The following is a 20,742-nucleotide window of genomic DNA, read 5'->3' on the forward strand; positions in this document are numbered from 1 at the left end:
GAGCATTCATGCTAGTGTTTGTTTTTTTAAAAAAAAAAAAAAAAAAAAAAAAAGATTAGGAATGCCCTCAATGGCCAAGAACTGAACTCTTATTTAAAGGTGGGCAGACCTCTTGCCTGCTTTGATCCAGTCCCTCTCAGGCTGATGGGGGCAGTGCCACACTGTAAAGAATTTCCAGATGTCTCTTACAATGTCATGAATAAAATTGGAAACTATAGAAGTGTTAATGTGTCCTATGGACTCAATAGCAGAGTTTATTTTTGTTTTTAATGGCAAGGCTTCTAGAGTCAATGATTGTATGAGTTCCCCGCTCAGGCTATGCTTACAGTTCCATCAGAGTGCAAGAACTAATGAGGTGGGTTGACTGGCAGTGGAGCATGGCCCTAGCCAGGTCCCAGCGTAAACACAAGAGAGGTCAACAGTAGTACAGAATGAAAACCTGGTTGGGTGTTTGGGGTTGGGATGTGGGTGGGCAGGGAGGGAGAAATGGAGTTTGTTTTACTTACTGATAAAGCTTTGTGAACTAATTTTATACAATTCATAAAATTTGGTGCCTTGTACCCAATTATGGTTTGCATGGGATTGAAAAGATTAAGGGAAAGGATTCCTTCTTGTCGTTTCAAGTGGCAAATGGATCTGTATAGTGTAAAGGACATTTGGTGTCAGACTTTTTAAAAGCATTTCATATCTTGTGTGTGTAAAAGCAAATTATTCTTACCAGCAAGTTCTGAAATTTTAATTGTAATATCCAAAATCTTTGTGTTTGATTATTCATCAGTGTCTCCTTTTCAAGGCAGACTATGTACCCCATTCTTTTTTACCACCCCTTTTATGTTCCAATCATTAGTTCAGGCCTTTTTAAAATCAGGCTGGGAGGGCTACCCCTTCCTAAACATATACTGTATTCCTATCTGGGATTATATCTTATAAGTGGAAGGGCTGCTTTTCCAGCTGGTTGGGAGAGCACAAATATTCAGAAAAAGGTCTTTTAGTTTTTCTAATGCTGGGCAACGTATGGTAGAAGTCAAACAGAAACGGTTCCTCCTGAAATGGTACCTTCATTAGTTCTGAAGTTCTTTTGCACAAAATTTCAGGAAGCAGTGTAGAACACAGTCCCCTATATGTGAAACTTTAGATTGTAAGGCAAGCCAGTGCACTGTGTAATATGCAAAAAAGAAGGCTCAAAGAACCCGTCCCAGCTCCCCAGCCCCACTCCCTGGCAGCTGCTGACTGGGATGGTGCTGAGTGGCTGTGGAAGGGGAAGAGACCCAGCCTGCTCACCTGCAGGGCTATAAACACAGCATGTTCCTTTTACTCCCACCTTAAGGTTTCCAAGACTTCACCAAAGGGTGTTTAAAAAGCTTACCACTCGAAGCACATATAATAATTGGATCCCTCAGCCTAATTAGGTGAGGGGGTTGTATCTTTGGAATAAAACCTCCCATGGCCACTTAGTTTCTTTACCAGGTAAGTATGAATCTCCCTGGTGGTTCAGATTCTTTTTTGAAGTTAGCACTAAAGCTGAAAAGCGCCTTCTGAATATGACTGTGAGTTTATTTTATATCTTCCACGTTTAAATTCACCATTTTCTTGGTCTAGGGCTTTGACTTTAACCACTGTGTACTCAACCCAAACACTGCTCTAAGTACACCATAGCCACTAGAGCATTGAAGTGAATGGTCATTTTTGTGGACTTTCTCCATACTGAATTCTGCTGGCATGTTTCTATTTCAAATCTAACTAGGTTGTGTAAGAGATTTTCATAGTACTGTCATACTATGTTATGTGTTTACATCCTGTCACACGGTGTTAACTAGCCTGGGCTAAACACCGTATGACAGGATGTGAAACAATTCCCTTGAGGAGAAATGTTGTGTTGAAATGACGAAAACCAGCACTTTCATTTATGGAATAATTATTCATCAGAATTTGAGGAAATTGTAGATTTGGTAGCTTTAATCTGCAAAATTCTTATCACTTTCGGGAATTAAGGCAGTTTAAATGAAACTTTACCTTACCAGCTTTATGGCTTTATAAACCAACAGTGGCACTGTTACTTGAAGCTAAAACATTAAATTTTAAGTGAAACTTGAATTATGCTTTTGGAAGCTGCCATGTCTTTAATTTTGGCCAGATTTTGATTTTTAGCTTTGAAAATTTTTATCAAATAGAACTGTTCACAATTATGAATAGATCAGGTAGCAGACTTCAAGGATGTACGTTTCACTCCTATAAAGAACAGGAGGTGCTGGTATTTCTAGTCTTAGCGCAGTGGTCTGATGCAGGCTGAAGGGATTTAAAAGTTTCCTTCCTGGTCACCATTTGCGGGGGTGATGGCTTTAAACCTAAGCCTTGCTCTACGTATGTTACCTTTCCTCATCAGATATGAACTTGTCAGAGCATCTGTGGTCCCGGTGTAGACTCTTAAAGGATCCTGCCTTCATGTTAAGCCAGCCACAGGCCTGAATTCATATAAGCTCAAACTCCTTCCTCCTGAGAGATGGGACCTCCTCCCTGATTAATGCTCATAAGAGAATGGTGCTTTTCTTTAACATATAAAAAATCTAATTCCCTAACAGCTTTCTTAACCACATTTATGCCAGCAGGATCAAGAAGGACCATTTTATTCTATTTACCTTTAGTGAACAGATTGCTAGAGACAACACCTGTCAACTAACAATTAGGCCACTGTGGTGCATTTATACTGACCCTCCTTTCCAATTCATGTCCTTTAATCCCATACCAGTTCCGTAAGAGACTCGGCACGGAAAAGTAGTATGTATTTTTTTTAAATGCCTAGTAGAGCAAATCAACTAGAAAAATTGCCAAGGGGAGCCTGTCACTATGTCCACACCTTGCTAAGCCTATGTGATTCTTTCCATGCCAGTTCCTTACATATTCCATTTCCAAAGAACTCCACACTCCTGGACAGTGGCACTACCATGAATTTTAGGGTCAGAAAATAATCTATTTCCTTGTGAAGGAAGCAGCTTCCTCAAGCAGTGTCACTTCAGTGCCCACTGCCCAGGCTTACTTACCCCTTGCCTCTACCTGCACCTCACTGCCCTCAAATCCCACTGTACTACAGCAACAATGCCTCCCTGGTGCCTGGAAAACCCACCCAGTGCACTAAAATGCTATGCAACACCAAATGACTTCTTCCCTTAGTACTGCTCAAAAATGGAAATTCCTCAACAATATGCTTCATCCTATGCTAACATCAATGAACGGTGGCTACAGTTTCCTTTTCTTTTTTAATATGAAGCAAACCATCTCTGTTACAATCCATGTTTGGGGCTTGTTCCTGTCTCGAGTGTGAAATATAAATCATGTTTTTATGATTTTTGTAAATCTTGACTTTTTACACCTTGTTTTTGTAAGCCGAAGTTTCTTATTAAAAGAATAAAACGGCTGTCTTTGTGTACAGTCTTTATTTGTTAAAATACCATTAGAATATTCCTCAGGACAAGAGCAAAGATCATCCCCTGCAGAAACTTTGGAACTATGTACAGAACTTTACAGAACACAGGACAACACTTTAGCTGAACCCTACCTGCTGACCAGAGAAGGGTGTTCTGAGTGGACTCAGCAAAGAAAAGGAAATCAAGCAGGGAAGGAAAGGTGCCCATCTGAATCAAACTTCAGCCACCATCAGGGCAAGTCTTGTGACGGTCACAGATCGGAGGCTCTGTTTTTGGAAGGTTCGAGTACAGCACGGGTTCCATGTGTCTGCAGTCAGACAACACGTGGCATTAGAAATGTAAAATCACTAGAGGGAAATAGGTAAGAGACTCATCCCTTGGAACATCTGGAGACACATCTAACTAGGAATAGCCAAGGGTTTTACATCAAGTCTCTTATCTATTATTTTGTGAATAGCTGATATAAATTATTTCTTATCCCAGTCTCTAGGACTCCTAAAACAGGCAGAACATTGGTTAATGCTTACCTTTACGGCTACACCCCAGGCTGAGGTGCCATTAGGTCAATGTCACTCAAATTCCTGGCCAGCCAAACTCCGGCAGCAAAGAGTCCCAAATTGAGGATCAAGTTCCTGGAAAAAATGCATCCCTTTAACCCTGTGGTCACTGAGTCACGTGTCTTTGGTCAGTAAAAGATGGGCTGGGGGGTGGGGGGAAGCTTCCCATCATCACCCTGGAAACCGCCCCCTCCCAAGGCAAAAACACTTTAGAATCGCAAGAGCATCGATCGTTACATAATAGGTTGCCCAAGACCCACATGGTTATTTAAGGTTCGTTTCTACGTCTAGTAAGAGTAGGGTCAAATGCAAAACCCAATTAAGTACTCGTCCAGGACCGAAAAGCCTGTTTACGTGTTGGCGGCTCCTCTCCCCGGGTCTCCGCGGGCAGGGTGAGATTCTCTAGACAGAGCCCGGTGACTGAAAGGAGCGCTCTGGCCGCACGGGAACTCTCCCGGTCAAGGACCTCAGCAAAGCACAGCCAGAGCCACGAAAAGGCCGAGATATTGGCGGTGTAAATAATCCGGAGGGCCCAGCCTCGGCGAAGAAGGAAACCTGGCAGGTATGTATACGTGCGCGAAGGGCAGGAGAGCGACCAAGGTCCCGTGCCTCGGTTACCTGCGGAAGTCATTCCTATCGGTGGCGAAGCGGTAGACGCCCCGAAGCCAGTCTCCCACGTTGTCTGGGATTTCGGGAGCTTCATTTGCCGAGCCCGCAGCGATCACGCCGGCCCCACTGGAAGCCATAGCAGCACCCCAACCCTCCGCAAGGTCTCTCACCACGCCGCTTGTCGGCGCCAGCAGATCACGCAACTTCCGGCCTCGCATTTCCGCTGGCTACTCGCCGACAGAGGGCGCAGTGGCTTAAGCTTGGTAAGACGCCGGGAGCGAGAACTCCCGGGCTGCGAGTCCGCGTCATCTGCCGGGCAAGGAGCGCCGTCCAGCTCCAACCTCGCCTGGTCGGGTTCCACCTCCGGCTCCCTCCTGGCCTTCGGCTGGCCCACCGCCAGTCACAGGTGGTCTCTGAGTGATCACTTCGTTGGCTCAGGAGGAGGATGCTGAGGATGGGGCTGCCTAGCCTGTGGGGGTGGGGTAGGGTCTCACTCAGCAGGGGATGCGTAGCTTTAAGGAATGGGGCTCCCCAAGAGTCTCCATGAAAAGTCATAGAATGCGCGGGCTAAAAGGAAGCACTCCAAATTTGTCATTTCGCCGCCTCTCCCAGCCATGGGCCCTGATGGTGTTCAGTCTAGGATTTTTATAGGGGGAGGAGAGTTTTGCTCTCTCACCGTACAGATTACCTCCCCAGCCACCCTTTCTCCGGGCCGCGCCACTAGCAAATGGTGCAATGCTTCCTGGAGGTGTCGCTGTCCCCAGCTCGGAGATTGCCGGGGGTCTCCCAGGGCCGGGGAAGGCGCTGGCCTAAGAAAAAGCCTTCGGGTTCCGACTCAGAGGAAGAGGAGCAGGTGGGGCAGGAAGCGTCCTCCTTGGGATCAAGGGGAGTCTCTGGGCATCCCTGCTCTTGCCCTTTGGGTGTCTCCTCCTGGTCCCCAGCTCTACACTCCTGCTCCGGGCTGGAGCCAAGCATCCCCCTGTGGGTTTCCAGACTGGAGCTGGCAGCAGTAGCGAGAAGGGCTGCCCGGGAGATGATCGCGGCATTCCGCGGGGCGCGGTGCCCATCTTCAAATCCGCCGATCTCCGCCTCCCCTGTTCCGGGCCGGGTCAGAAACGCCCATCTCAGAGCCGCGAGTCTCCCTCTCCCAGATCCGGGCGGGGCGGCCGCCAGAAGCCAGTCCCAGTCGGGGCCCAGCCTCCCGCCCCGCCTCCGGGCCTTGCGCGCCGCCGCGGTGAGTCCTTTCCCGGCTCCTCGCCCCTCCCCGCCTCCGCCCAGCAGAGGGCGGCCGCGGCCCCAGCCCAGGAGCGAGTCCCGCGCCGCAGCCTCAACCGCGGCGCGGGGTGGGTTCCGGAGGCCCTCGGAGCGCTCCGGCCAGGGACGCGCGGTGAGAGCTGCGGGCCCCGAGGCTCGGGTCTGGGGGTGCGGTGGGGGGGACGGGGGCGCTGCTGGAGGGGCGGGACGGCGTGGGACCGGGACGAGGGTCCCAGCCCGGGAGAACCCCCCCTCAGCCCAGCCCAAGCCGCTGCCCCCTTCCCCTTTGATCTGCACCTTCTCCTCCCTTACCCGGGGACGCCCTGCCTTCCACTGTCGGGGCCGGACTCGAGCCGGCATCCGAATAGCGTCTCTCAAAGCAGCTGGGGCAGCAGGGGCCGCCGCCCAGCAGGGCATAACGTGCCCCGCCCAAGGGCCCGGCGCAGTCCTGGCAGCAGAAGTGGTTCTCGTGCCAGCGCCGTCCCTCGGCCTCGGTGCAGCGGCGGGAGAAGATCAGCTGGGAGAGGGAGAGGGGAACGGCTCATTCATTCATTCACTCATTCATTCATCCAGTAACCACGCCTTATACCCAGTTGACGCTAAAGCACGTCTACAGACATTCCCATTTGATCTACTCAACCACTCTCGGATGCGGGGAGGGCTGATTGGCTTAGCCAGGATCCCCCAGCTAGCAGGTGGCACAGCCTGAAGAAGTGCGACCTGGGTCTCCTGGACGCCCCACCCAGGGTTCCGTGCAGCCTCTTGTGCGGACATTGAGGGAGTTCCTCGCAGGAGCAGGCCCAGCACTGGGCACCCGACGTACTGAGATGAACGTCTGTCTAAGAGTTCCCGCTCTGGAGAAATCCTCTCAGTCCAAGAAAATTTGGGAGACTCTGCTTGCGGTGAGGGAGGACACAAAGGCAACGAGTCCCAGGTGCCCAGAGCTCAAGTCAGAGCAAAGGGAATACAAAGTTCCCAGGCTGGTTCCTAGTTCTCTGTTCCCCACTCCGTGGTACTGGAAGAGGTGTCCCGTTGCATCTGCCGCGTTGGACCCTGGGCAGACCCCCTCCAGCCCCTCCCCTCGAGGCTGTACCTGGTCACAAGCCGGGCAGCGCGGCCGCAGCAGCTCTGCGTGATGACGGCCGCAGTAGAGACGCCCATCGTGGTAGAAGTAGATGAGGTTTATCAGGGCCTGGCCACAGGCCTGGCAGGCAAAGCAAGCCCGGTGCCAGCAGCGCTGCTCTCCTGCCCGAGCTGTGAACACTCCGTACTCCCCTGGCCTCAGCCGCTCCCTGCACTGCGGGGTGCGGGTGCTGCACTGGTCAGAGGCCACACCACCCTCCTACCTTCTCTCCTGGCTCTTCCATCCCAGCCTCAACCTAACTGTTCTCCCCATATTCTGGCAAGCCCACCTCCACTGCAGGCTCCACGAAGAACCCCTAAATTTGGTTTCCCTTTTTCCTAAGCTTTGCCAAACTGTCAATCCCCAAACCCCTTTTCCCCCTCCAGAGTCCCAGAAGCCAGCCCCTTCTGAAGAAGTGAGAGGGCAAAGAGGAGGAAGGGGAATATTGGGGGGAGGGTGCTACATACCTTTTCACAGGTGCATTCTTCAAGCTTGGGAGGTACTAGGCGGGCCACCCCCTGTCCCAGGGCCTCCCGCCTCCGCTGGGCACAGAAGAGCCGCAGCTCAGCCAGCTCCTCCTCCCCAGGGGCCAGGCAATAGCGCTCCTGCAGAAACAGAGGTCCACTGTGACCGGGAGAGCCCCAGCAGGCAAGGTTGAAGTTTGACTGGAGAGGGGAGGTTTAGCGCTGGGTCAAAGGAAGGTTGTGAAACCTCAGGGAGGTGCAGGAGATAACAGCACAGAAGGGTACTGAGGGAGGGAAGGAGGGAAAGAACTGGCATAAGTCCACCTCCGTCTCACTCCCCCCACCCCAGGAATGGTGATCGCTCAGGTCCTGACAGCCCTACAGTACTTAGCCCATCTCCATATATTTAGACCCTGGCTCCCAATGAGCTGTAGCTTAATATCACTTCCCACTGTATTTTCCCTATTTACTCCATATTCTCCTGCCTCGCCTCCCCAGCTGAACTGGAAGCCTTTAGACTGGGCACACAGAGGCCCTCAATAAATGCTTAACCACCATACTCTCTACATTTGTACATTCCATTATCAGTTTCAAAAGCTGGTCATGTCCATTTTCTCATTTGCTCTTCAACTAAGCATTGTGGTGGGCAGAGCAGATGTTACTGCACCCATTATGTAGTTGTGAAAGCTCAGGCTGGGGGTGGGGGATGACTTCCCCCAATTAGTGGCAAAGCTAGGCCTTAAATGCGTGTCCCCTGCCTTTTGGACCAAACTTCTTCCCACGGTAAGTAAAGAAAGGGAGGCAAGAGAGAGGAAAGCTGGGGAGAGGGAGACCCACATCGCTGTCCTGCGGAGGGAGCTGCTGCAGGAGGGTCCGCAGTCCAGGCCAGCTGGGGGCTTGGTTGATGTCCAGGCCAGGGTTCCCCAAGCTCAGGACTTCAGGATCCTGAGGAAACGCAGCAAAAGGAGAGAAGCAAAGCTCGGCTTTTCCTTCCTTCCCCTTGTTTCCTTCCCTCTTCATTGCCACCTCTTCACCAATCTGGAACAACATCCAAGCACCCCCCTCCATTTGGAGGATCCACCTTCAAGATCACAAGGACAACTGATCCACTCCCATGTTTATGGTCTGATTGAGGCAGGTCAGGGGGGGCACACTGCAAAACAGCTTCCTTCTTATGCTTGAAATCACCCCTTTCACTCCTTAGGGGCAAAGTCCCTAGGTTCTGCTTTGACAACACAGACCCCCTAGGAGAGTATTCATGTATTCATGTGGATAAGCTTAAAGAAGTTGAACCCCTGTGTCCTGAGAGGGCTGTAGGGACAGGGATTCCTGCAAAGAGAAAGGGCTGCAAGAAGTTGGGCACAAAGGCTAACTACCTCCCACTTGGTGGAAATGGGAAGAGGTCCAAAGGATGGAGGGGATGTTGGTCTCAGAGGGAAGGGCAGGACCCCTACCACCTGAGCAGAGGTTTCCTCAGGGTCCTCCTCTGGCACGTGACCTGGGTTGCTGTCTGAGTTGACTGGTGGATTTGGCTCCGGAGGGGTCAGCCTCTCCCCTCGGTGGGGCGAGCCAGAGTTCAGCAGTGACATTGGTGGCAAAGTCTGCACAGAAAACAAGACGCCTCCCATTTATTGGGCCACGACAGTGTGCTAGGCAGGCTAAATGCTTTCTGGGCGTTATCTCCTTCAGTCCTCCCAACAGCTATGTGAATCAGGTGGTATTCTTATCACCATTTTACAGATGGCCCAATTGAGGCTTGGAAGGCGTACATGGTCTGCCCAAGGTCACACAGCTAGTAAATGGCAGAGCCAGAGCTTGAGGCCAAACCTTTCAGCTCCAGAGTTTCTGAAGCTCAAACTCGGGGGTCTCCCAAGATTGGGATGGAGGAAACAGGAGGCCCATAGTGGAAGGAGAGGGCATTTTGCCTTTCTGGTGAGCCTTTGGGTAGACTGGCCCCTTGTTCCCCACCTCCCCTGCCATAGCTCCCACCACTTCTCACTGTGCACTCAGCAGCACCCAGTGAACCTACTTCCTCACCTCTCCCTGCTTCTCCCACTGTAGGCTTGGGCTGGGTGAAAGGAGCACTTGACCGGGAGGCCCTTCTCAGCCTATCCAGCCTATACCAACTCTCCTTTCCCTGAGCTCCAGAAATAAGTACAGTGGGTGCCCCAAGATTTAGCACCTAATATTTCTCTTTGCTCCCTGTGTCTCTCTCAGCTCCTCATCTAGTCTATCAGCTCCTCCAGGACAGACAAAATCCTGTGCTTCTATCTCTAGTGGCAACTTCATTGGATAATTCTAAGTGCATCTCTTCAGCCCTCCTCTGGGCAAGCCCTGGTATGGCCACAGTATCTTGGGGATAGGAGGTGACTACTGAAGTAGAAAAGGGATGGGCCCTGCCCTCAAGGAGCTCATAGTCTACTGGGTAAGGCACAGATGAAACCAGGCAGGATGGGGCCAGGGTTCTGGGCAGATATACACAGCACCCTAGGAAGAAAAAAAAAAACAGAGTAAACTTTTCTAGAATGTTTACCCTGTGCCAGGGACTTTTCCAGCATGTTACATAATATAGTCCATCTTCACAACAATCCTGTGAGGTAGTTTCTATTATCCCATTTTACGGTTGAAACAAACAGGTTAAACTTGCCTGAGGTCACATTAGAAGGCTAAGGGAAGCTTTAGAGGAGGAGGTTGCCTTTGAGAGCTGGGCTGGATTCTAACGGCAGCTGGGCACAGGAGGGCATCACCAAATCCCTGGCCTCTATAAGACCCAGCTTTGGGGCTGGGAACAGGGTTTGGACTGTGACAATTATAGTGTTTCCCAGCCCAGAGCCCCGCCCTGTGCCACCCTTCCCTGCTTCCTGGCTCCACACCCATCTGCTTCCTTCCTGTTCTGTCCCTCAGATCAGGTTTCCTGTGGAAGGCAGCCAGGATGGGCTGTTCACACCCAGGGCCAGGAGTAGCCACTTCCCCTGGGGCTCCAGGAGGCAAGAGATGCTTGGGGGAGGGGGTGGGCATCGAAGCAGGGTATCTGGGTCCCCAGAGGAAACTTGCACCTCTCTTCCAGATTAGTTCTAGTTTGCATGAAGTCATCCCACACAGGAACAACACTCAGAAATCAGTCTTCACCCTTCACCCTCATCCCCCCAGGGAGGCATAACTCCACGTCCACTTAGCACTGGACCCCACTTACGTGCTGGATTCCTTCCAGAATTCCCCTCCCCCCTTACAAAAGGGACAAGACTGAACCCCCTCCCCGCCCCCCGCGCAGGTGTAACCAGTCTCAGGAGTTCTACCTTCCCAACCCACCCCTGCCCTGAAGGGCAGAGTCTAGGGATTGGGAAGTGGCGGGGGAGGGGGAGGGTGTAAGGGATGGAAGGTTTCCCGGGACAGTGAGAGGAAGAAGGAGAAGAGAAGTGTCTGGTCCCGCCAAGTGCCCTCTCGACAGATCCCCAGTTTTTTCTTGGGCATGTGGGGCCCACCTCCGAAGTGGGAAGCGGTGTGGCTCCCGAGTCACCTGGGGTTCCCAGTCTGGCTGCTGGCAGTTTAGGGGAAGGGAAGGAACTCCGCCGGGGTCTCACCCTCGCTGCGCGCTGTTGTCCGGGCAGTTCTGGACAGACCCTGCCGTCAGGCCCTTCACCCAGTTCCCACTCTCAGGTCTCGATACCCGCCTCTGCCCGCCCCGGGAGCGCGCTTTCCGCTCCCACGCCCCCCGCGGGCCCTGCCAGCCCCTCTGGGGCTGGTAGAGCCGGACGGGGGGCGGGGCCTAGAGCTGCCGACTGAAGGAAAGCATTTGAGGGATCTCGGGTGGAAAGTGTGCAGGTTCCACTGCCTCCGTGCCCATGGGCTTAGCACTGGGACCGCGTCCCGGCGGGCGCGGAGCAGACCCTCGGGAGCCATCGTTATGCCGGGTCCTCAAGCACTCGCGGAACAGAACGCCTTTCGGAGCCCTTAGGTCCCCCCAGACCTTCCTTCTGGTCTCCTAGCCCCGCCCCTCTCTGTGTGTCCCCACCCCCACCTAGTTCCCTCCCCCTTGTCCCCAGCCCCTTTCTGGGGTCCCTAGTCCTGCCCTTATTCCTTCCATCCCTTCAGGCTCCTCCCCCAATCTTTCGTGTTTCTCCCCCGCCCCGCCCGCCGCTCGGGTACATTTTCTGATCCTGGGAGTGGAAACCTTTGGTCCTACCTCTGGTCCCCCTCAGCCCCGCCCCTAGCCCCGCCCCCGCCCCAGGCTCCGCCCCGCCCCCGCCAGGCTCTCTCAGTCACTGGCCCTGAGCGCCCTCTGGCGTCTGCGCATGCTCCCTGCGCCCTACTGCAAAGTCCTCCAAAGGGACCTTCTAGGCTGCGCGCCGGTCACCCCCGATCGGGTCCGCCCGCCCGCAGCGTCTCGTCTGTGCTACCGGTGACCTCTGACCCCGCCGCCACGGGGCGGGGAGGCCTTAGCTCCGGGCGGGCGGCGGCTGCTGCAGCGGGACCCGGGAGCGGGGTCCGGCGCCGCCCGGGCCGCGGGGCGATGTGAGTCGGGGCGCGGCGGGGCGGGGGCGAGGCGGCTCCGCCGAGGCCGCACCGCGCCGCGCCGCAGTCTCCACTCCCTCCCAAGGAAGCCCCGGGCGGGCGGGCGGGCGGTGGAAACCCGGGCCTGGGGGCGGGGATCCAGAGACAACGGGCGGCCCTGACCTCCCCTATTCCTTCCCGGTATCTAGAAATTCGCCTGTTACCTAAATCTGTCTCTAAGCCCCCAGAACCACCCCACCCCCACCCCCGGACACACCTTCATGTGTCCTGGAGCCCTCAGAACCCCTCACTCCTGCAAATTCCCCTGATACGCTCACAGAGCACCATTCTCTCCTGGATGCCCCCAAATGCTTCCACCGCCCTGAAATTCCTCTGAGTCTTCATGCCCCCCATTCTCCTTGCACCGTGCTCAAGTCCAAAAAATTTGTCCACATTTCCCTGATCCCTCTCATACGTTTTGAGTCCCTATAACCTCAAACTCCCACCCCCAATCCACACCTGTCTCAGACCAGCGACCCCTCCTCCTCCCACCCGATGTAACCCCCCTCATTGGGCTGTCGTGATATGTCCTGGTATCTTAAAGAGAAGTGAAGGGGACAGGAAGAGGTGCAGCACCCTCCCCCATCTTGCACCCTGTAGTTCTTGGCTTCACCCCCAGACTCCCTGTTGGTGGCTCAAGCCCCAGTATTTACCCAGCTGTCTGCCTTTAGGCTGTGCATACCTTCCTCATCCTGCTGCCCCCTTCCAGAGAGTAAGCCAGACCAAGAGGGTAGGGGTCCTTTTACCTGGGAAGTGTCCAAGGATGCAGAGCACCAGGGGCCCTGGGAAATGACATTGTTTTTCCAGAGCAGGAGGGTGGGATTTCAAGGATCTCCAGGGTACTGGCTTGTCGACTTGTCCACGTAGGGCTCAGATTCCTGAAATTGTGATTGATGGTTAGCATTTATGTTAACTGTTAGGCCTTGCAGAGTTTGGAGAACAGAAAATCTATCAAGCTTCCACGTGTGAGATTGAAGGAGCTTGTCCTAGAAGAGGAAAATGTTGATTTAGCTATGTTTGTCCTACAAACTTACCTCTAAAGGTGATTGAAGCTAGAAGTTCCACAGTTGACAGATGTTTCCCTTCAAAACTAAGGCCTTGGGGTGGGAGTTGGGGGTGGTGATGGAGAATCTACTTGGCAGACTCTCCCAGATACTTAGTAGCAATAAAAAAGACTACTGGTTCCCTGAATCTTAAGCCATTGCTCTTTCTAATACGTCTTAGTGTCCTTTTGAGAAAGCTCTCTGTAGAGTTCAAGTTCTCAGCAAAGGTAAGGTGGTGATCTTGGTATCGGTTTTAACAGGATTCAGGTGGGGTCTAGAGGTGACTTAAAATGTCCTGGGCTGCCTCAGACTTCAAAGTCACTGATGCGAGGGGAGTCTGTCCCTCTCAGGGCCTCTGGGGCTTAGAATTTGTGGTCCCTTTGCTCTTGATCTCACTTCCTTCATTGGTGTTTCTATCCCATTAGGGCTGGAACAGATATCCAGGTGGGATGGACTGACGGCAAGTCAGTTTCATTAACAATTGGGGGTGAGAATGGAAGGTTTCCACTAACCTGTGGTCTCTGTCTCCTATGCTAGGTGAGCCCCAGGTGTGTCCCAGGGAGATCCAGGTGACTTCTCTGCAGACTGCTTGCCATGACACCCCACCAAGAACAGGGGGAATAAAGTGGGGGTCCTTCCCCATGCCCCTCCCATGGTCAGCTCCCCGATGGCCTGGGTGAGGTGAGAGCTGCGTATAGGAGCCACTTTTCTGGAGTTTTCCAAGTTGAGAGGAGTAGAGGGTGCAAGTCAGCATTGTTCAAGGCTTTACACTTTCAGCAGGCGTTCTAGAAGGATATCTAATCCTGCTGATTCATTTCTTGCAGAAAGTTGCAAACCCATAACTTCTGGTTGGGAATCGGCCCATGTGTTTGCTTGCTCCCTTAGGTCACTGGAGCCTGGTGGTATCACCTCCATCCTAGGCACAGGCCCAACTGTTGTGACCTCTAATTTGAGTGCCATCATCCTTGAGGAACAATCCAGATATTAAGGCCTCTGTTCTCCCCTTTGGACAAAGGGGAGCAAACCCAGCGTTTCTTTTTTTAATGAAGAAATACCAACTCAAGGTTATCAAAGTAGTGCTCTGTTTTAAATGTTCAGTCTTCTGAGTGTATCTCTTGACCATAACGTAACATCTCATTTGAAGAGAACATCAAAAAGATAAATTTGAGGTGGATGTTGGGATGGTGGTGAGGAAAGAAAAGAGAGGATTTGGATGATGTGGGAGGAGTGAGGTGGAAAAGGAGGAACAAGGAGAAGGGTCCAGGCCAAAGTGTCTGGGACTCCCAACTACAGTTTCTTCACTGAATCTGGAGGAGGGCACTGGGCTGGCACCCAACTCCTGATGCAGGTCACTTCATCTGGGTCCCTACTTTTAACCATGCTTTTCCTGCTGCCCAGGCTGCCCTTCCCTATCATTACATCAGTCAGAATCCTACATACTTCTCAAGGTCCAGATCAAAAGTTGCCCCTATGAAGCTCTCTCCATCGCCCCATCAGCATTAATCCTTAACGCGTCCTAACTTGAATTAATGTTTATCCAGTGTGTGTCTGGCCCTGGATTGAGAATGTGAATTCCTTGAGGGAGGGACTGTGAGTCTTAGACAGAGTAGGTGATCAGAACGAGGTGGTTCGGCCAGTGTTCCCCAGAGCAGGGCTTTTGGGAGCTGACCTCGATGACCTTCCTGTCCCTTGTGTTTTTCCCTAGGGCGGGCCGGCTGCTCTGACACCATGGGGAGCTGCTGCAGCTGCCTGAACAGAGACAGCGTCCCAGACAACCACCCCAGCAAGTTCAAGGTACCCACAGCCCCCTCCTCTCCCACATTCCCAGCACGGCCTCCTGGGCTCGGCCCGAGCTGTCGAGTTGTTCAGCCTCCCTAGAGAAGGTGAAATGACTGGCTGAGGTTGTGGGCTTCGCAAGCTCAGGACCTCTGAGCAGCACCAAGGAAAACGGGCTCAGGCCACTGCCTTTTTCGTGGCTCTTGGTATTACTAAGAATGAAGAAATGCTGCAATAGAGTAGCAGAGATTGTGCTTTCAGAATGTTCACTCCTGTCAGTGTATCTTTGTAACTTTACATTATAACTTTTTGGAGAAAACAACAAAAGTCTGTATTTGTGAATTAACATGTGTCAAGTATTTCAAACAGTGCTTAACACATGTTAAGCACAGTATTAGTGTTTGCTGTTTGCTTTGGGAAGCTGAGGCCGGGCCCAGTGGACCTGTGTGCACCCCTGCCTTGCTCCTTCCACCTCCCTGTAGGGGGCGCCCCCTCCCCACCTCGGCATCTTGAGGCCCAGGTTTCTCCTGCTCACCAGGAGAGGGAACCCTCAGCAAGGTCCTGCAGTTGGGGAGGTGGTGGAGGCCTTTATATTTGTTCTGCTTGGGTTTGACTCTCCCAGGGTCTTAAGATTTTGAACTTACGATAGAACCTCTTCTCCCATTAACATCTGGACCATTTGGGGTCATGGACCATTTGGGGTCATCTAACTTTGCACGTCTAACCATCTGACCTTGGGGGTCGACTAGCCACCCCTCCCCTCACTGCCCAAATGACAAAACTAAGGCCTAGGGAACTGTAGTGGGTCAGTGGCACTGCTTCATCCGTGTCCCGGTAATCGTGTGGCATTCCCAGTGGCTCACGGACCTGGACACACTTGTTGGACTCACCCATTAACCCTTCTGTCCCCTGCCCCTGCCAGGTGACGAATGTGGATGATGAGGGGGTGGAGCTGGGCTCCGGAGTGATGGAGCTGACGCAGAGCGAGCTGGTGCTGCACCTGCATCGGCGCGAGGCTGTCCGCTGGCCTTACCTCTGCCTGCGGCGCTATGGCTACGACTCCAACCTCTTCTCTTTTGAGAGTGGCCGCCGGTGTCAGACTGGCCAGGGTGAGTACCAGCCCCTGCCTCACGCTGGGATGGGGGCTTGTGCGCCTGGGACAGGTATTGGGGCTGGAAGTCGTAGCTTGAGGGACAGTGGGGAAGTCTGTCCACTTGGCAGGTGTTGCCCAGAGAAGGGAAGGATTGTGGCCAAGAGCACACAGAACTAAGTGGACTCCCAGGCCAGTGCTTTTTGTCTTCGATCATTGCAACTCCGGCCTGGGTGGCTCTGTGAGGTCATTTGTTGCACAGCCCATGGGAAGGAGCCAGTGCTCCCAGACCTGGGAAAGCAAGCGATTCCTCCTCCCTCTCTTACTCTAGTTTCAGGGTCCCTCTTGCCCCCTAAGTAGGAACAAACTGAGCCCCAAGTCATATACCCTGGTTCCTGTGTATAATGAAAGGTCAGGCAAGAGCTCTGGCTGCCTTGGGGCTGTGTGGCGTGGGAATGATAGATTTGGGGAGGTCCATGGTATACAGAGTAACCCTCACGAGGTTAATCTTTGTCTCCTGTCCCTTGTGGGTGATGCAGTGTGATGTATTCTGCCTTCTTCCCCTTTCTCCCTGCAGCCAGAGGTCAGGGACGGGTGGGTTGCTCCATGAAGTCAAGGCTGGGGCCAGCCGGGGCTCTTTGAAGGGGTCACATGGTCTGGGCCTTCTCTGAGGATACAGGCCTAAGCTCTGCTAGAAGGAATCCCACAAGGGATGGTGTTCAATGCAGTGTGGAGGTGTGACTGCAGGGATGGAATGAGCAAGCTCCTCTGAGGAGGCCACCAACACAACAGTGTGTCTCTGAGGTTGTACTGGCTGGGGGAGCCCTCCCCTCTGTGCACCTTACCTTTGGAACTCATGAGGCAGAAGCAGTTAACGCTGGCTGAGCAGAGAGAGGGGAGGAAGGGGCCTCTCTGCTCCCGGTGGTGATTAATCCACACTGGAGATCCCAGAAGAGCTCCCTAGGCCCCGACACAGGGTTCTTCTAAAACTCCAGGCTTTCCTAACCTTTTCTAAGCTCTTGACATATCTTGGAATGAGCTATAATAAATAGAATAGAATGAGGAAAGAATAGCCCTATTCCTTCCCCTCCTTTCTATTCCTCTAATCCCATTCCTGCAGACCTCATACCCCAACCTAGTTTGTCTTTGTTTGGAACATGCCCATGTACATCCCAAGTGGCTTCCCCTGAGTCCTGGGTCCCACTGTTACACAGGGGGAGTGCAGAATCCCAGGCCGGCCCAACACCCCAAGAGCATCTTTGGATCCCCGGAGTCGTGTGTGCTCAGCCCAGTCCTGCTGTGCCAGGACCGTGAGTTGCTGCCTTGGAGTTTGAGGGGCTGTAAGGCTGGCTGCGTGGAGGAGCCACATGGTTGCCTTGCCATGTTTGTCCTTTAGCTAGTCAGCCCGCCCTTCCTTTCTGCACCAGACTTCAAGCTCCATAAGGCCAGGGGCCTATACACAGTAGACAGTCACTCTCTGGCCTGGCACTGGACTAAGTATGCAGTGAATAAGCAGTGAAGAGGACAGACCCTCCCACCCTCAAAGAGCTTAGAGGCTGTTGGGCACAGAGCTGAGGGCTGGTGCCCTGGCGGAGCTCATTTTTCTGGGGAGTAAGGGGCGGCAGGCAGAGGAAGATGGGGGCAGCATGTGAGGTGGAGTGGTCACTCATCTGACACTGTCCCTTCTGCTTTGATTTTTTACTTCGCTTCCCTTCACCCTGGTGCACACACATCCTTATGAAAAGGATTTAACCTCGGAGGAATGTAGCTGAAGTATTAGATCTTAAGATGGTGGTAATGGATAGAGTGTGTTAGGGTGGGCCACGGGGGCCTGGGGCCAGCTCCTCCTGTGGCTCTTAGACTTTGGAGGGTGCTGGGGAGAATGCCCAGTGTGAGGGCCTCTCCCACCCCTCTGCAGGCCTGGGACTGGAGGTCAGGGACTTGTCCTGAGCTCTGTGCATCTGTTCAGCCTCTCTAGTCCTTCCCTTTAGGACACAGGGTCAGAGGAGCCTCATTTCTTCCTCTCCTTCTTCAGGGATATTTGCATTTAAGTGTTCCCGGGCCGAGGAAATCTTCAATCTCCTCCAGGATCTGATGCAGTGCAACAGCATCAATGTGATGGAAGAGCCAGTCATCATCACCCGCAACAGCCACCCGGCTGAGCTCGACCTCCCTCGGGCCCCCCAGCCTCCCAGTGGTGAGGAGACCCCCCCACCGCCTCAGCACCCCAGTGCACACGCACATGCACGCACGAGCATAGCCCCAGGAAGCACCAGTCTTGTAGGCATGAGTGAGGCAGGCAGGCGAGGGGATGGCTGGGTGAGCCAGGCTTCCAGGACCGCCATCCATCATCCGACGACTCCTAGGGATGGATAAGTCCTGGCCTGGGCCAGTCAGGTGACTCAAGCGGAGGCTGGGGAGTCCAGGGCCTTGTATTGATGGATGGTCGGGGAACAGACAGGAAGACATTGGGTTTCCATGGAAACGGCAGTCTGGAGCTGTTTTGCTTCCCTCCTTCTGGCTACTGGATCATACGCATATACCTTTCCTGACGGCTTATGCAGCCACCTCTGCCCACGGCTGTCTGGAGAGGTTCCCACAATTTCTGCTTGTTCATTCACTGAATCACACTGAGCACCTGCTCCGTGTCTGGCACTCCATCGGCTGGCCCGTGGGGGACGGAAGAAATAGGAACACGGTCCTTGATTTCGAGGGGCTTCCCTGGAGCTCAGTGGCAGAGCTGGAATGAGGTGAAGGGTCGGTCCAGTGACGACAAGGTGTGCCTTAAGTGTTTCAGATAAGGCTGTGATGGGGAAGTGGGGTTCAAGCGGAGCTGTGAGGGAAAGGGCAGGGTTTGGAGAACAGATACAAGGTGAAGATAATGGGGGACTGCCAGTTCAGCGGGGCTGACCCCCTGGGGGCCTTGGGAGTGTCCCCCCTCCACTTGGAGGAGTCCCAGGATGCCACACACACGGTTGCAGGTAGTTGCCAGGTGGTTTAAGGACCCCCTTGTCTCCTGTGTGCCCAGCTCTAGGCTACACCGTCTCCAGCTTCTCCAATGGCTTCCCTGGCTGCCCGGGAGAGGGTCTGCGATTCTCAGTGCCCCGGCGCCCCTCGACAAGCAGCCTGCAACACCCCTCGTTTGGGGAGGAGGCCACCCATGCCCTCATTGCTCCCGATGAGCAGGTGAGCACGTGGCTGCCCGGCGTCTTCCTGTGGGTCTGGGTGGGGCTGGGGGTCGGGAAATATGGCATCTCCTCCCAGTGAGGATCGCGAGAGGGAAGAAAGTTGATGGAGTCCCTTCCTGTCCCAAGAAAGGGAGGCAGCTTCCCTGGAAGGCTAGGAGGACAAGGAAGAGGAGGAGACTGCAGCTCCTTCTCCCTGTGCTTCTCTTCTCTCACCCTGTCCCCTGTTCTCTCCTTCCTCTCTGCCCTCGGACCCTCCTGCCCTTGGACTCTTTCCCCCCAGTCCCACACCTACGTCAACACGCCAGCCAGTGAGGATGAGCGCCGCAGGAGCCGGCACTGCCTGCAGCCCCTGCCTGAGGGCCGGGCGCCCCTTGCCCCGCAGGCCCGGGGCCCCGAACAGCGGGACCCGCAGGTGTTCCTGCAGCCGGGCCAAGTGAAGTTCGTGTTGGGCCCCACCCCGGCTCGGCGGCACATGACCAAGTGCCAAGGCCTCTGCCCCAGCCTGCATCACCCGCTCCACCACGACAATAACAACGAGGGCCCTTCCGAGTGCCCAGCCCGGCCCAAGTGCACCTACGAGAACGTCAGTGGGGGGCTGCGGCTGGGGGCAGGCTGGAGACTGAGCCCGGAGGAGCCGGGCTGGAATGGCCTCGCCCAGCGCCGGGCCGCGCTGCTGCACTACGAGAACCTGCCCTCCCTGCCCCCCGTGTGGGAGAGCCAGGCCCAGCAGCCGGGGGAGGAGGCCGGGGATGACGGGGACTCGAGGGACGGGCTCACACCCTCCTCCAACGGCTTCCCTGAAGGCGAGGAGGACGAGACCCCACTGCAGAAGCCCACCAGCACCCGGGCTGCCCTCCGCAGCCACGGCAGCTTTCCTGTGCCGCTGAGCCGCCACCGAGGCTCCCCGAGGGTCTTCAACTTTGATTTCCGCCGGCCGGGCCCCGAGCCCCCCAGGCAGCTCAACTACATCCAGGTGGAGCTGAAGGGCTGGGGTGGAGACCGCCCCAAGGGGTCCCAGAACCCCTCAGCCCCCCGAGCCCCTGTGCCCACCACGCACCCTGCCCGCAGCTCAGACTCCTATGCTGTGATTGACCTCAAAAAGACCGTGGCCATGTCCAACCTGCAGAGGGCTCTGCCCCGCGACGACGGCACAGCCAGGAAAACCCGGCACAACAGCACCGACCTGCCTCTGTAGGGACGTCCCTCCACCCGCCTGGCAGCCTCCGCCTCCCGCTCCTGTGCTCCGAACCCGCACGCCCGGGGTTGGGGTTGCTTCGCAGAAGGGCCTGCACTGGCCGGAGTCCCCAAAGGTATCAGCCACTGAGTCTCCCGGTCTCCTCTCCGAGTCAGGGGACAGAAGAGGGTGACCAGGTGAGGAGGGAGCCGCGACGTAAACTGTGAAGGGCCCCGTGATTGCATTTCGCACCCTCTCGTTATGTCATCTGTCTCGTCTGTCGTCTGTGTGTTTTTTTGGTTGAAATTTGGAAACATTTTGTACCTGTTGATTTTATTTATCAGTTTATTTTTCTATTTATTGTTTTAAATGTAATTTAACATATTTATTATTAATATAATTATTTTTAAATTCTGACTTGGTGGATGATGTCGAATTCTTAGGGAATCTTTCCTGGCATGGTGCTGGGGTGGGAGTCGGGGAGGCCTAAC

The 20,742-nt window shown here is 54.2% G+C and overlaps 3 protein-coding genes across 4 annotated transcripts; 1 reads left to right on the forward strand and 2 right to left on the reverse strand.

The window, feature by feature from the left end:
- Window positions 1-34: 34 nt before the first annotated feature.
- Window positions 35-4,951, reverse strand: TOMM6 (translocase of outer mitochondrial membrane 6). Its single transcript, XM_079934697.1, has 3 exons — window positions 4,598-4,951; window positions 3,950-4,054; window positions 35-3,729 (listed from the first exon to the last, which is right to left on the reverse strand). Exons 1-2 carry the CDS (start codon window positions 4,804-4,806, stop codon window positions 3,958-3,960), a joined length of 306 nt encoding a protein of 101 aa, XP_079790823.1. The 5' UTR covers window positions 4,807-4,951; the 3' UTR covers window positions 35-3,729; window positions 3,950-3,957.
- A 159-nt stretch (window positions 4,952-5,110) lies between these two features.
- PRICKLE4 (prickle planar cell polarity protein 4) lies at window positions 5,111-9,054 on the reverse strand. The gene is made up of 6 exons (XM_079934698.1): window positions 8,887-9,054; window positions 8,267-8,374; window positions 7,433-7,570; window positions 6,936-7,139; window positions 6,155-6,359; window positions 5,111-5,682 (listed from the first exon to the last, which is right to left on the reverse strand). Exons 1-6 carry the CDS (start codon window positions 9,016-9,018, stop codon window positions 5,309-5,311), a joined length of 1,161 nt encoding a protein of 386 aa, XP_079790824.1. The 5' UTR covers window positions 9,019-9,054; the 3' UTR covers window positions 5,111-5,308.
- A 2,715-nt stretch (window positions 9,055-11,769) lies between these two features.
- Window positions 11,770-20,518, forward strand: FRS3 (fibroblast growth factor receptor substrate 3). Of its 2 annotated transcripts, XM_079934579.1 has the most exons (7): window positions 11,770-11,941; window positions 13,561-13,704; window positions 14,729-14,817; window positions 15,722-15,908; window positions 17,925-18,086; window positions 18,918-19,075; window positions 19,358-20,518. In XM_079934579.1, exons 3-7 carry the CDS (start codon window positions 14,752-14,754, stop codon window positions 20,270-20,272), a joined length of 1,488 nt encoding a protein of 495 aa, XP_079790705.1. In that variant the 5' UTR covers window positions 11,770-11,941; window positions 13,561-13,704; window positions 14,729-14,751; the 3' UTR covers window positions 20,273-20,518. The 2 variants fall into 2 exon arrangements, with proteins under 2 accessions (XP_079790705.1, XP_079790706.1); XM_079934580.1 differs by lacking the exon at window positions 13,561-13,704.
- The last annotated feature ends 224 nt before the right edge of the window (window positions 20,519-20,742 follow it).

This window comes from Stenella coeruleoalba, assembly GCF_951394435.1.
Source record: "Stenella coeruleoalba genome assembly, chromosome: 10".
Taxonomy (NCBI): domain Eukaryota; kingdom Metazoa; phylum Chordata; class Mammalia; order Artiodactyla; family Delphinidae; genus Stenella; species Stenella coeruleoalba.

Bases quoted from the DNA above. Each gene is read 5' to 3' on its own strand.
- TOMM6 (XM_079934697.1), bottom strand. From the start codon at position 4,806: ATGCGAGGCCGGAAGTTGCGTGATCTGCTGGCGCCGACAAGCGGCGTG. The intron at 4,055-4,597 runs GTAACCGAGGCA...CATTTTTTCCAG, and splicing joins GATAGGAATGACTTCCGCAG to GAACTTGATCCTCAATTTGG.
- PRICKLE4 (XM_079934698.1), bottom strand. From the start codon at position 9,018: ATGTCACTGCTGAACTCTGGCTCGCCCCACCGAGGGGAGAGGCTGACC. The intron at 7,571-8,266 runs GTGGGTCTCCCT...CTGTTTCTGCAG, and splicing joins TCCCTCCGCAGGACAGCGAT to GAGCGCTATTGCCTGGCCCC. The intron at 7,140-7,432 runs GTATGTAGCACC...CGCACCCCGCAG, and splicing joins AAGAATGCACCTGTGAAAAG to TGCAGGGAGCGGCTGAGGCC.
- FRS3 (XM_079934579.1), top strand. From the start codon at position 14,752: ATGGGGAGCTGCTGCAGCTGCCTGAACAGAGACAGCGTCCCAGACAAC. The intron at 14,818-15,721 runs GTACCCACAGCC...TGCCCCTGCCAG, and splicing joins ACCACCCCAGCAAGTTCAAG to GTGACGAATGTGGATGATGA. The intron at 18,087-18,917 runs GTGAGGAGACCC...CTGTGTGCCCAG, and splicing joins GGCCCCCCAGCCTCCCAGTG to CTCTAGGCTACACCGTCTCC.